The sequence below is a fragment of the Pipistrellus kuhlii genome, unplaced genomic scaffold, assembly GCF_014108245.1.
Source record: "Pipistrellus kuhlii isolate mPipKuh1 unplaced genomic scaffold, mPipKuh1.p scaffold_m20_p_2, whole genome shotgun sequence".
Taxonomy (NCBI): domain Eukaryota; kingdom Metazoa; phylum Chordata; class Mammalia; order Chiroptera; family Vespertilionidae; genus Pipistrellus; species Pipistrellus kuhlii.
In genome coordinates, this window is record NW_023425515.1 from 37,791,085 (window position 1) to 37,805,639 (window position 14,555).

At 39.2% G+C, this 14,555-nt stretch overlaps 2 protein-coding genes across 4 annotated transcripts in view; one reads left to right on the forward strand and one right to left on the reverse strand.

Moving 5' to 3' along the window:
* The window catches only part of EHHADH (enoyl-CoA hydratase and 3-hydroxyacyl CoA dehydrogenase), a 36,887-nt gene extending 22,508 nt beyond the window's left edge, over window positions 1-14,379 (reverse strand). Inside the window, exons 1-4 of one of the 3 annotated variants that reach the window (XM_045583763.1) lie at window positions 14,210-14,379; window positions 9,723-9,826; window positions 5,427-5,599; window positions 1,797-1,908 (exon numbers count right to left, since the gene is read on the reverse strand). In XM_045583763.1, the coding sequence (XP_045439719.1) occupies window positions 1,797-1,908; window positions 5,427-5,599; window positions 9,723-9,826; window positions 14,210-14,283 (463 nt within the window). In that variant the 5' untranslated portion in view covers window positions 14,284-14,379. The remainder of the gene's footprint in view (window positions 1-1,796; window positions 1,909-5,426; window positions 5,600-9,722; window positions 9,827-14,209) is intronic. The other 2 variants (XM_036446110.2, XM_036446111.2) reach the window with 2 other exon arrangements.
* MAP3K13 (mitogen-activated protein kinase kinase kinase 13) overlaps window positions 13,875-14,555 on the forward strand; it is a 140,561-nt gene continuing 139,880 nt past the window's right edge. The window contains exon 1 of the mRNA XM_045583762.1: window positions 13,875-14,068. The gene's annotated coding sequence lies outside the window, so the exon portion shown is untranslated. The remainder of the gene's footprint in view (window positions 14,069-14,555) is intronic.

Consider the following 14,555-nt stretch of genomic DNA (forward strand, 5'->3'; position numbering starts at 1 on the left):
GCATACAATAAGCTCTGGAAAATTCCACCGGACACTTGGGAGAGAATGAGAGTAAAAAAGGCAAATAATGGCCTATGATTATGAAAATAGTTCTGACTTCATAGTGGTCTCAGGAAAACCCAGCAGTCCCCGAATCACTTTTTAAGAACTCTTAATTTAGATGATCATTTTAAAGACTGCAGACCATCTTAATTATATGAATGTTCCATACATTTAGCATTTGACGGAGTGATTTTAGTTATTTTGAAAGTAGCTTTTCATTGCATTTTGTTCTTATCCCTGGGAAGGCTGCATGATTCTATTTTTTGGAATTTTAAAATATATGCCAAAATATATCAGGCATTGATATTGTTTCATCAATTTTTCCAAGAAAATGGTGTGCTTGCTAAAATACAATCTCTGATTCTAGGTCCTAACTGAAAAAATTCTTCTATTTTTTTCCTTTGGTTGTTTCTCACCTTTATGCTTCATGCTGTGGGAGCTCTTATTATTAAAAACAGACATCTATTACATACTCTCTATGTCTTCTACCTTCATTTACATTTTATGTATTTTTTTATTAAATTATTCTGAATTCTATCCTCCATTTTGCTGATTCTGTTGTCTGTTCCATGACATCTGTTTTTGTTGCTTCAAAAAGAAATAACTGTAGCTAATTTTTTATTTTAAACAGGGTATTTCTATTTAATAAAGAAACTATTTTTTTTTAATTTAATTGGTTCTAGGATTCTTTTCCATTTACTTTCTTTTTTTTTTTTAATACATTTTATTGATTTTGTACAGAGAGGAAGGGAGAGAGATACAGAGTTAGAAACATCGATGAAAGAGAGTCATCGATCAGCTGCCTCTTGCACACCCCCCACTGGGGACGTGCCTGCAACCAAGGTATTATACATGCCCTTGACCGGAATCGAACCCGGGACCCCTCAATCCCCAAGCCGATGCTCTATCCATTGAGCCAAACCGGTTCCGGCAAGAAACTATTTTCTTTCTTAATTTTTAATAATGTGAGTTTTCTAATATTCTTATTTTTTAAAGTCTGTTTCAGCAGGCTCAGATTTATGCTTCATTTTTATGTCACAATATTTTCATAGGCTTTAGATTTGGGGTTTAGTTTTGAGATTTTGGTTTGTCTGGTTCCTTTGTTTTGATCATGAAATTAAATTTGCTGATACTTATTATTGCTGCCCAGGAGCCCTTGGTGTAAAACTTACCCTCAACACCTTGTTAAAATATGGAAAAACCTCACCTATACCTAAATCTGGAAAGCAGGCAGGATAAAAGTGCCACTCCCTGGGTGTTCTAGATAAAAAGAGGGATCTCATCAAAGTCTAGAGATCTGGGGGTATCCCCATACCATGAATGATCATAAAGAATCCCATTAGGGTTGGGGATAAGTTCTAAGAGAATAGAGTGGAGGCTTTCTGGGCTGTGAATGGGACCTAGAAAGTAAAAGCAGAAAGAACAGGGCACTGCAGTTCTTGTCACCTGATTGGACAGAGAACATCAGGGGATGAACTGCAATGTGTTCAAGCACATCTTTTGTGATCACTGCCAACATTAGGTTGTTTTCAGCAGGCACTTTAAGGGAATTGTGGAGAAGCAATAGTTGGTGCTGCCATCGATCTACTTTCCAGAATTACCTCTCTTGTGGATTTCAGGATATCAGAATACGTTAGCTATTAAGTATCCTTTTAAGATTACACGGGTATGAAATGGTGAAGCCAAGATTTTTCTAAATCCTATTCCAGTTCCCCACATTGACCAAGACAACTGCTGGCAGGGTTTATACTGACCTGAGGTAATTAAATCAAGTGCAGCAGGAACTCCAATGAGCCTGGGGAGAAGCTGGGTTCCTCTTGCACCAGGAAGAAGTCCTATGTTGACTTCTGGGAAGCCAATTTGAGCCTATCAAAGTTTAAAGGCAAGAAGGTCAATGGAATGATTTGACATAGAAAATGAGCATTCCCCTGGATTTCCCAAACTCTCAAAAACATTGTTTCATAGAATTTAGCAAGAGTTGCTACAAGGCTAATTATTGCATACCCTCTCTTTAATTTAATTAACAGCATTTTAAAAAGCTGTAATGTCCCCTAACTCTTTATGTTGAAACACATCCTGAGCATCTTACACATTTTTTTTCTAACTCTATTATGACCTGACCTGGTCAACAAAAATAATAATCTCCAGAAGCAGTTTTATAGAGTCCTGAAAGATCCAATCAGCCAATAAAGTAAAAAGACATCCACAGAATGGGAGAGAACCTTTTTTAATTATATATCTAGATCATATAAAGAAGTTTTACAACTCAATAATAAAAAGACAAATAATCCAATTGAAAATATACAAAGGTTCATATAAGTACAACCAATGGACACAAAACTCTGGGAAGGGTGGGTACGTATGGGAGGGGGGCCAATGGTAAAATATGTACACAGATAATAATTTAATTTAAAAAAAAAGACACAAAAAAAAGAAAATATGCAAAGGTTCTAAATAGACATTCTCAAAAAAAAAAAGAGCTACAGTTGGGCCACTACACATTAGAAAAAATGCTTAATATCATGAGCCATCAGGGAAATACAAATCAAAACCACAACAAGATACCACTTTACATCGACTAGGATAACTACAATAAAAACAAAAGGCCATAATAAGTGTAGGACAGCATGTGGAGAATACAAAACCCTCACACATTGCTGGTGAGAATGGAAAATGGTGCAGCCACTTTGGAAAACAACTTGCCAGTTCCTCAAAAGTTAGGCACAGAGTTACCATATGACCCAGCAATTCCATTCCTGGATATCTACCCAAGAGAAATGAAAGCATGTCCACAGAAAAACCTGAATACAAACTTTCATAGTGTTCATTAAGGTTAAGAAAGTAGGAAAACTCAAACGTCTATCAACTGAAGAATGAATAAACAAAATGCAGCATATCCATACAAGGGAATATTGTTTAGCCACAGAAGGGAATGAAGAACTGATATAGGCTACAACATGAGTGAACCTTGAAAACATTAGGCTAAGTGACAGAAGAGAGTCATAAAACATATTGTATAATCCATTTATATTAAATCTGAAATAGGCAAATCCATAAAGACTGGGTTTGGCTCAGTGGATAGATCGTCAGCCTGCGGACTCAATGGTCCCAGGTTCAATTCCAGTCAAGGGCATGTACCTTGGTTGCGGGCACATCCTCAATAGGAGGTATGCAGGAGGCCGCTGATCGATGTTTCTCTCTCATCGATGTTTCTAACTCTCTCTCCCTCTCCCTTTCTCTTAGTAAAAAATCAATAAAATAAATAAATAAATATATATATATATATATTTTTTTTTTTTTTAAAGAAAAGTAAGTAAATTTGTGGTTGCTTAGGACTAGGAGAGAAGGAAGATGGAGGATTATTTCTAAATGAAGTTTCTTTTTATGGTAATGAAATGTTCTAAAATCAACTTGGGGCCCCATCTGGTTTGGCTCAGTGGATAGAGCATTGGCCTGTGGACTGAAGGGTCCTGGGTTTGATTCCGGTTAAGGGCACGTATCTTGGTTACAGATTCCTCTCCAGCCTAAGCCCTGGTCAGGCAACCAATCAACATGTTTTTCTCACATCAATGTTTCTCTCTGTCTTTCCTTTTCTCTTTCACTCTTTCTAAAAATCAATAGAAAAATCTCCTTGGGTGAAAATTAAAAATAAATAAATAAATAAAATAAACTTTGGTAATGTTTGGTACTCTATAAATATAGTAATATATCATTGGATAGTACACTTTAAATTAGTAAATGTAGAAGGAGGAGGGAGAGGAAGAGGAAAAGGAGGAGGAGAAGGAGAAGAAAAGAGTTAGCAACCTTAATCCAGTTAAGAGGGTGAGATTCAGGCCTTATCATATGCCCCTCCTAGCCATTTAAAAGTGATCAAAGCACCCTGGCTTTGTGGTTAATAGTATTTCAAGATTTTAACAACCAGTATCACTGAACTGGTACACAATAGCTGAGCACCCATGCTAGAAAAGCCTAAGATTTGTCAACCAGTAAGCTAACCATTTGAAATGATCACCTTGGATGTTTATAACTACATTTACACTGAGTGGCCAGATTATTATGACACGCCATCAATACTTTGTTGGACTACTTTTTGCCTTCAATTCTTCTTGGCGTTGACTCCACAAGATGTTGAAAGGTCATGCAAGAAATCTGACACCATGCCTGATGAATAGCACTGTCCAGTTCTTGCTAGGAACCAATTCTAACATGTCATAATTACAAGAGTTTCATAAAAAGGTTGGTAAAGCTTGGGGGGCTCAACAAGGGCTGAGACACCTATGTAGTTTATCTGTTGGAATGGTTAAACAGCACTTCCCCCAAACCTGAATAGATAGCTCAGAGCATCTTAATCTGCATGTTATCGCCTCCTGTTGGCCAAACACCTGAATAGCTGTAGGCTATTCCCCAACCTGAAAATGCTTCTATAAACCTTACCCTTTGAAACCTTACCCTTTGAAGTGTATTATCTCCACCTTGCCTTAGGAAAAATTGTGTTAATAAATAGCATAGGGTTCATAGTCAAGGAATAACCTTGAGCTCCTTTAGCTGAAGCCCCTCTGACTCTCAATGCCTTTCAAAATTATCTTTCATCCTTGGACTCCTTATTGAATCTATGTGCAGCTCCTTTCTCCAGATTGCAGAACCCTTTGTAATGCTGGGACAAGAACCCCGGCAAGTTCTGTGAGATTTGATGGTTGTGGAACCAGCTGCCTGATGGCTATTTTAACTTCAACCCACAAATGCTCAATTGGATTGAGATCGGATGATTGTGGGGGCCACCTAAGAGAGGTAAAGTCTCCCTCATGTTCTTGAAACCACTCCTGCACAATATGAGCACTGTGGCATGGCGCATTGTCTTGTTGGAAGAAGCCATCTCCATTGGGATACGGCATCAACATAATAGGATGAACTTGACCAGCAATGATACTTAGGTATGTTGTGCTATTCAGATGTTGTTCCACAAAAATTAAAGGGCCCAAATCATGCCAGGAAAACATGCCCCAAACCATAACACTGCCCCTACCAGCTTGAAGGGTTGTACTCATGCATGTGGGGTGCATGCTTTCATGCTGTTTCCACAAAATTCTACTCTGCCATCTGCATGATGCAAATGGAAATGTGATTCATCAGACCACATGACTTTTTCCAATGCTTGACTGTCCAATTTTTGTGTTCCTGTGTGAATTGTGTTCCTGTTTTATCTTGGTAACTGCCAACAGCAAAGGTGTTCAAACAGGCCTTCGGCTTCCATATCCCATACGATGCAGTGTACAGCTAATTTGCCTACAAAAGTCAGGTGGTCATAATAATCTGGCCACTCAGTGTAGAGCTTACCCTAAAGAAAAACCCTACACACCAAGTCCCACATGGAACCCAGCTGTTACCTCTGCATGGGCAATCCTATAGTGGCAGCCCAGGGCCAGCTCTAGTCCGCCTCCTAAAGCCATGCCTTGGATTGCTGCCACCAAGGGCTTCTCACTTCTCTGCATTTCATCTACTAAATTTCCTAATGAGAACTTAGAAGTAGCAGGAGCGCTGAAGCCATGGATATCAGCACCTAAGGACACAAAGACAAGAAAAAGAGAGTTGAGAGAGAGGTGGGCTTTGTTCCAAAATAATAAAGTACCAGATAATTTTTAAGAAATCTCAGATCTTTTCAGAGCCATGAAACATTTCATCTTTTAGGTGGAGACGCAGTAAAAGAACAAAAATAGCTGGAAAATGTAGATTGATAGAAAATTCTCAAATCTTTTAAAGAATCCTATAATCTTCTAAAGTCTGTCTCTCCACATGCTAGGTAGCAATTCTACCTTTAGAAAAGTTAAGAAGCCCGAAGAAAGGGAATAGAGATTTTCCTACAATGAGCATTATTCTGAGACTGAGTCATCCCCTTCCATTTTTTACATGATCCTGCTCACTAATCCTATTCACAGCAATTTCAAGCCATTTCTTTGTTACAGGCATGAGTTATTACAATAGAAAGTCTCAGGGTAAAATGCATACATTACATTTTTATATATGTTATATTCCATTTTATAATATACTGTTTAAAATTTTTATATTTGTATTTATGAGTTAAATTGGCCTATAATTTTGCTTTTCAAATTGTCCTTGACAGGTGTTGGTATCAAGGTTATACTAGCGTCAAAATATGAGTTGGGCAGTGTACTGGGTTGAATGACGTCTCCCAAACAAGTGAATGTGAGCTGTTTTTGGAAACAGTGTCTTTCCAAATGAGGTCATAGTGGATTAGGATGGATCTATCTATAATACGATTAGGAAAATTTGGACACAGGGGAGAAGGCCACGGCAGAAACAGGCCAAGGGCAACCAAGAATTGTTACCAACTGAAAGGAGCCAGAGAGGCAAGGAAGGATTCTTTCCTAGAGCCTTAATGGAAGAATGGCTTTGCAGATATCTGTCCTTTGAACCTGAGACCTCCCCTAAGATTTCCACCTGTCAAAAATGAATACACATGCTCAGGACAAAGGAAACAAAGTGCACTCTCCCTCCAAGGAGCACATCCATGCCATTCCCCTGCTGGCATGTATGCCCCAACCTCTAGGGCACATGTGTCAAACACAAGGCCCGAGGGCCAAATCCGTCCCACCAGTCCTTGCAATGTGGCCCGCACCGCGCTGTCATCACTGCACTCCACTGCATTTCCATCACAATGACAGTTTATGACTATTCAGTAAACCATTCGGCCCGTGATTTAGGCTGGATTTTAGATTTTGGCCCCTTCTCTGATTGAGTTCGACACCCCTACTCTAGGGGAACCCATGAGATGTGCAACCAGGGGAGCAACAGGCAGCAGCAGCGCATCTCATCCTGGGCTAACCCCCTTAACCTGCCTACAAGGCCCCTTTTCTCTGACCTCCCAGTGAGCTAAAGAAGCCTAGCCATTCTCCCTCTCTCTCTCTCTCTCTCTCTCTCTCTCTCTCTCTCTCTCTCTCTCTCTCTCTCTCTCTCTCTCTCTCCCTCTTTGTGTGTGTGTGTGTGTGTGTGTGTGTGTGTGTGTGTGTGTGTGTGTCTCCTGGCCTGCTACTTGTTTGGAGTATATCTTCCATAAACTCCACTTCACTTTCTTTTCATTTTCATTGACCTTAAAATCTTTTCTGCATCGACAAAAAGAACCAAGGTCCCAACCAGTAACCGCAATCTATTTGGGTTTCTATTTCTTCCTTAGTCAATTTTGGTGGGCTACATAGTCTTCAATTTGGTCATAATATCTTCATTATCTTTGTTAAAGGCTACACAGTATCTGCAGCGATAACACTTTGGTCATTTCTTGTATACATTGTTTTACTGCCATTTTTTTTTTATTGATCAGCTTCCCCAGAGGTTTGTCTATTTTATTCGTCTTTCAAAGAACTAACTTCTGACATTGTTGATCTTCTTGATTCAGATTTGTTTGCTATCTCATTTATTTCTCCTCTTTATTATTTCCTTCCTTCTACTTCATTTGGATTTATTTTATTGCTTTCTTGTTTTGTTAGTTCCTTGATACAGATGTTTAGCTCATTACATTTGTCTTTTTTCTTTCCTAAATTATGTAAGACTATAAATTTTCTGCTAAGTTTTGCTTTAGCTGTATTTGTTGTTATATGTATTGTGTTTTTTTATTATCATTCAGTTCAAATTATTTTCTAAATTCTATTATGATATCTGCTTTGACTCAAAGAGATCAATTTCATTTCTAAAGATGAGAATTTCCAGTTATATATTTATTATTGAATCCTAGTTTAATTGCATTGTTGTCAGAGAACATATTCTAAATGAAAATTTATTGAGATAAGCTTTCATATTCCAATAGCTGGTCAATTTCTGTAAATGTTGCAGATTTGAGAAAAATGTATTATTTTGCAATTGTTGGGAACATTGCTCTATATAAATCCACTAAGTCAAATCTGACAATTCTTAATGCTTTTCTAGAATAATTTTTCTGCCCTAAACTTGAACTACATCCTCTCTCTTATATCTCCTTACTGACAAAGAAATATCAAGTTCTCCATAATTCTGATCCTTTTCTCCATGTCATAAATTTTCAAAAAGCGTTGAATAAGCTATTTAATAGCTGGTTTATATTTGTCATATTATTTTAATCTCTTTCAAATTCAGCCCTCTCAGCTATGAATACATATTATAGATTTATTGAAGATTAAAATATAGTAAGTGAAAAATACTACTATTTTCATTATTAGCAAATAACCTACATAGTCCTGGTACATAGCAGGCAAGATAAATGATAATTATTATGATTATCATATTTATATTTATCTGTTGTCTTAATTCCAATATGTTTCTTCTCAGATTACCATTAACATATATTAAATTCCTCTAGCTACATTAATATTACATAGGCCCTCCTATTCATATGACTTTGTCAAAGGGATTAATATATTCATTTGGAAAAAGAGGGCAGATATCACAAATATCACTGAATCACCATGTCAGATACTTTTGCCATATTTTTGTCAATACTTTTGGATCTGCAAGGAATAACCCAGCAAAAAGTATCATGGTCACCAAGATAGGTAATTAGCAGAAGAAAAATGAACTCCATTTTAAAACTGTGTGAAATAAATAACATTTATTAAACATCTACATATAGGCTCTGCACTAGAGACTTTCAGATATGTTATCTCATTTAATCTCACAAAACCTATCAAGATAGATATTCTTGTATCTAATTTAAAAATACAAATATTGATGCCCCTAGCTGGCTTGGCTCAGTGGATAGAGCATTAGCCTGCAGACTGAAGGGTCCTGGATTTGATTCCAGCCAAGGGCACATGACTGGGTTGCAGGCTCAATCCACAGTAGGGGGCATGAAAGAGGCAGCTGATCCATGATTCTCTCTCATCATGGATGTTTCTATCTCTCTCTCCCTCTCCCTTCCCTTCTGAGATCAATCCACACTAATAAAAGAGAAATATGCAAATTGACTCTTCCTCCGTGATGCCCACCAGCCAATCAGGAGTGATTATGTAAATTAACCCAACAAAGATGGTGGGTTAATTTGCGTACACAGGCAGGGAGTGAAGACTGAAGGCTCCGCCCAAGCAAAGATTGAAGACGGAAGGCTCTGCTGGGGCCAGAGCCAAGCCTGAAGGCTGAAGGCTTGGCTCCACTGTAGCCTGGGTCCCGAGTGCTGGAGAAAAACCAGTGCCAGCAGCCAGGGGAAGGAAGGCCTATTGCACAAATCTTTGTGCATTGGGCCTCTAGTAAAAATATATTTTAAAAAATAAACTATTTAAAAATAGAGAGATTGATTTATTTTTAAAATAAATTTATTGGAGTGACATTGGTTAATAAAATTACATAGATTCAAGTGTACAATTCCATAACATAATTGAAATTCAGAAGATTAAAGGAATTTGTTCAAGTTCATATAGCATGGAGATATAAAGAGCAGGTATATACAAGCAGGTATTACAGCTATCAAGTCTACAACTAAATATCTTACAAAGGTCCAATCCAATATAAAAGAGAATAAAGTCAAACTCTTCTCTGGGTCTCTCTTGTAATTCCACAGTCTCTTTCTCCACAGTTTCTCATTCCCACTAAATTCTCCCACACCCATTGCCCACACTATGGTATTACCCACAGGGGCAGCTTATGCATATCAATGTGAGGCTGAATTCCAGAGATAACAGGAGAGAGTTGGGTACTGGTACCTGCAGAGAAGTTGCCATCTGCTCCACAAATCACAATGGCTTTTACTGTAGGGTCTGTTATAGCTTTCTGTAGTCCCTCTTTTATTCCATTGAAGACAGCTATACTAAAAGAAAAATAAATAAATAAAGCATTAGTCAGAATTAAATTTCTACCATCCAGAAATTTTTCTGCTTCCAGCAGGGCTGAATTATCTGGAAATGGCTGAGGGCATTTCCCCAAACCTGAAAAAAGATTTGCATAAATTAATTGCTCGCTGCCAGATAGCTGAGGGCATCTTAATCAACAGTTATTGCTTCCTCCTGGCCAATCACCAAAACAGCCAGAGGTAATTCTTCCAATCTGACAATGGATTCTGTGTACTAAACCCTGGCCTTTGAAGTGTACAATATATCTACTTTGCCTTATGATTGTGGTCAGCAAACTGTGGCTTGCAAGCCACTTGCAGCCGTTTGGCCCCTTAAGTGTGGCTCTTTCACAAAATATCACGGCCTAGGTGAGTCTATTTTGAAGAAGTGGTGTTAGAAGAAGTTTAAGTTTAAAAAATTTGGCTCTCAAAAGAAATTTCAATCGTTGTACTGTTGACTTTTGGTATTTGGCTCTGTTGACTAATGAATTTGCCAATCACTGCTTTAGGACAATTTGTGTTAATAAAAAGCGAGGGGTCTTGAGACAAGGAGAATTTGGTTTCTTTAGCCAAGCTCCTCTGGCCCCCATAAAGCCTTCCAAAATTATGTTTTAACTCTGGACTCTTGATTAATTTACACACAGTACTTCTCCAGATTCCTGAACCTTTCTAAATGCTGGATCAAGACCACTGGCATTAATTTTCCATTTCTCCACTCTGCTGTAACTTTGAACACTTAGAATTGGCACTAATCAATTTAAAAATACTATTGTACATCTTCTAGATACAGTGAAAGGAGTTTATAATACCCCAGGGAGAACAACATATACACAGCAAACTATCACACTAAGATGAATGCTGTAATAAATACAAAGAAAGTGATGTGAAAGTTCAGAGGGAAGTTTCAATTTGTCATAATGGCAAAATATAAGAAAACTGAAATACTCTAAAAGAAACAGATGTGGCAGGGACTGCAAGTTACCCTAAATATCCTTACCTTACCACCTTCTTCAAAGCAGTATTAAACAGAAGAACCAGAGTCTAACCTGTTCTGCCATGGAATTCTGAGAATTCTGGGTAAAATGTCTGTTCTTGAGCATACAGGGTGAAAAAATATATATTAGTACAAAAGGAAAAACAATAATAAACTTCTCAAAAAGCCCAGCAACTCTGAGTTAAAATCTCAAGGAATAAAGGAAATAATTACCTAATTACTTTTCATTTAACATAGATGAAATCAAACAAAACCTCTTGCTATCGATTGTTAATTAGGAACCAAATCTGCTAAGAAAAACAGATTCTGAACCATCCACAGTATTGACAAGTCCTTTTGTCACTTGTCAATACTGTGGATGGTTCATTATCTGGGTAAAAGATGGCTGCAAAATTAGCCCAAATGAACTTAATCAGTGCCAGTGAGAAGAGGCTGGCTTTTTCCATGTCACTCAACCCCTGCTCTTTTATTTCTTATGTCCTTTTCAATTTTGCAAAAGATCAAACACAGGGGAGAAAAGAAAACTGAAAATGGCTGTAATAGATACAGTTTTACCTCCGTAGCATCAAGCCAAGTGAAATGGATCACAGCCGGTAGCAATGTCAAGGTCCCAGAGATTAAGGAACTATTTTCTCCCCTAAATATTGTCAGATGGAAAAATGGAGTCTAGAGTAAAGATAACTTTTCATGAGTGCTGACCAAAACGTTTTAGCTTCTATAACTATAGGAGGTCTTTTTAGTGACCTTTTTTTTTTTTAACCCAAATGTCATCAAGAGAAGTTTGTGGCTTGTGACCAGCACTTAAAAAAAAAGAAGAAGAGAAGATAAAATAGGATTTATCAAGCTATATGACAAGTAAGGATAAGTTTTATTTCATGAAACTTTGTGTTCAGTTGTGTATTTGTATGTCTTAGGTTGCAATGCAAAACATGGAGTTTCTTACTGAGTGAATTAAACCTGTGAAAAAAAATCAAACCTGTAAAAAAAAAAAAAAAAAAGTGTGTTGGGAGTCAGGCCGTAATCAGGCATGTCCTGATTTGCAAAGAGGGTTGGCATTCACCTGGATTAAAGAAAACATAGCTGGCTAAATTAGCCAAGAAGGATTTAAACCATTTGTTTGGGCCAAAATAATATTAAAATAAGAATCTCTCAGTGGGCAAGGAAGATATAAAATTAGAAGGAGGAAGGGGAAAAGGAAGGAAGAGGGGGGAAGAAAAATACGAAGCAAAAGAAGAAAAATTGGGAACAGTTTTGGATGAACATTCTGGGATACATACTCTACTTAACTTCCGTCACAGATAGAAAAAAAAGCAATTAAGTATTTATTCCAAGAGGGGGAAATCTTGATGAAGCTGAAATGATTCCTGAGCAGCAGGGCCTGTTGGTAGGGGCTTGTAACAGGCTTCTGAGGAATAGAAGCAATGATAGCTAATCTCTGGTAAATGCCAACTTCTAATCTCCGGCACATTTCAACGTCATAACAACTTTATGAGGTAGATACTAACATTTCTCCTGCAAGGTAGGCGACAGTGGTTTAAATTCATTAAACATTAAAAAAGGTTATAAGAGCCGAAACCGGTTTGGCTCAGTGGATAAAGCCATGGTCTGTGGACTGAAAGGTCCCAGGTTCGATTCCAGTCAAGGGCATGTACCTTGGTTGCGGGCACATCCCCAGTTGGGGGTGTGCAAGAGGCAGCTGATCAATGTTTCTCTCTCATCGATGTTTCTAACTCTCTATCCCTCTCTCTTCCTCTCTGTAAAAAATCAATAAAATGTATTTTTTTAAAAATAAATAAATAAAATAAAAAAGGTTTTAAGAAAATATTCCTAGCTATGAGTATTAGACTGTGGAACTTTCCTCTTCAAATTCTTTTTTTTTAAAATATATTTTATTAATTTTGTACAGAGAGGAAGAGAGAGAGATAGAGAGTTAGAAACATCGATGAGAGAGAGTCATCAATCAGTTGCCTCTTGCACACCCCCTACTGGGGATGTGCCCGCAACCAAGGTACATGCCTTTGACTGGAATCGAACCCGGAACCTGTCAGTCCCCAAGCCGACGCTCTATCCATTGAGCCAAACCGGTTTCGGCCCTCTTCAAATTCTTTTTGGGCATGGTTTCCCATTATGAGCAGAGGTCGAGGCAGGCAGTTCTAATCTCTAATAATTCTAATTACAATAGAGACAAGTCCAAAATGTATATGTAATCATATTGCTGAAGTGTTTCTTCATCAAAACCAAAATAACGAATATTTTGCTTTCTTCTGAGAATGGCAAGAGAGTGAACAGGTCATTCTTGTGTAGTTTTACTCCTGCAATTCTTTCGTATTATTAAACGCAATAATTCATATAAAAAAGAATAAATATTAATACTAATGATAAAATCAAATCAGATGACAGGATTAAAATTCAGTTAAAATTAACAAATCACCTCATCTCAGTCCTTTTTTTTTTTTTTTTTTTTTTGCTTGCTCCCACAGCATGTGATAAGAATTTAAACAAAGGTCTTCCTATACTTTGTAGAGTCATTTAAATGATAACTTCTGCTAATCCCATTCCCTGTGGAAGGGTGTCTTTTTCCGAGGGCCGATCACTATACTCTTTTCTGAGATATGGAAGAATCAGACCTATACAATAACGTCATTAATTTTCATAAAAGCGCATTCCTCTCACTTTTCAAAGTCACGCAGACAGCACTGCACGAATCTGGGTTACAACGTCTAGCAGAAAAGGTTCTCATGATGGAATACAAGAGGGTAACGTGCATAGCTTTTTCAGAAAATGCTACTTAGGCTTTGGCTGGCATGGATCGTCTGCTAAAACACTAAGGTCTGGAGGTTTGGAATGTATCAGGAGAAATTTGCATTTCTGGGCCAGGGCACAAGTCTCCTTTCCTCGCTGTGTTGGCATTTATTTACTTTTTTGAGGGGCCTTTATTTACTTTTTTTGTATAGGTGAAGCCACATTGTCGGGTTCCTAAAGCTCTTAGTGAGTGGCCTCCACTAGAGATTGGGAAGTGAGGGATCAAAGTCCAGCCAGTTTTGCACGGAGACCTTTGGAGCAGAAAGCAGGCCTGCGAAGTCCAAGTTGCAGGCCCGGAGGAGGGTGCAGCACGAAGTTGGCACAGGCAGGCGGGTGCCAGTCCAGCTCCCCTCCTCTGCAGCCATCGGCCTGCCTCTCGGCCCGTTTTCCTCCCCAAACGGCGTTCTCTACGGAGATTAACCCAGGTAACCTATGCAAAGGCCCTGGCGTAAATTCACGTTCAATGTGGGTCTTGCTCAGATCAGCGGGGAGAGTCAGAGTCTGCACCGCAGGCCGGCGGGCGCAGCCCCGCCGAACCCAGTCCGGAGGCGACCCGAGCCCGTTACCTGATTGGGTTGAGCGGCGGGTTCCGGAGGCGAATCAGCGCCAGGCAGCTCCGCAACCGCGAATACTCTGCCATGTTTCCCCGGTGCCAGGGTCACCGCCGCCGCCGCCTCCCACCGCAGCCCGAGCTCCTCTCCCCGCGCGCCCGGCCCCGCGAGGAGGGGCGCCCGCTGGGCCAATGCGAGCGCGGCGCCGCCTCCCGCCTCCCGCCTCCCGCCCCCATCCTCCGGCCCCCCCCCCCCCCCCCCCCCCGCTCCTCCGCCCCGCTCCCCGGACCCCCGCCCCAGCTCTGCAAACGCTCATCCTCTTTCTCTGGATTGGCTCTGCTGCCTGCTTCTGCCACCAAGA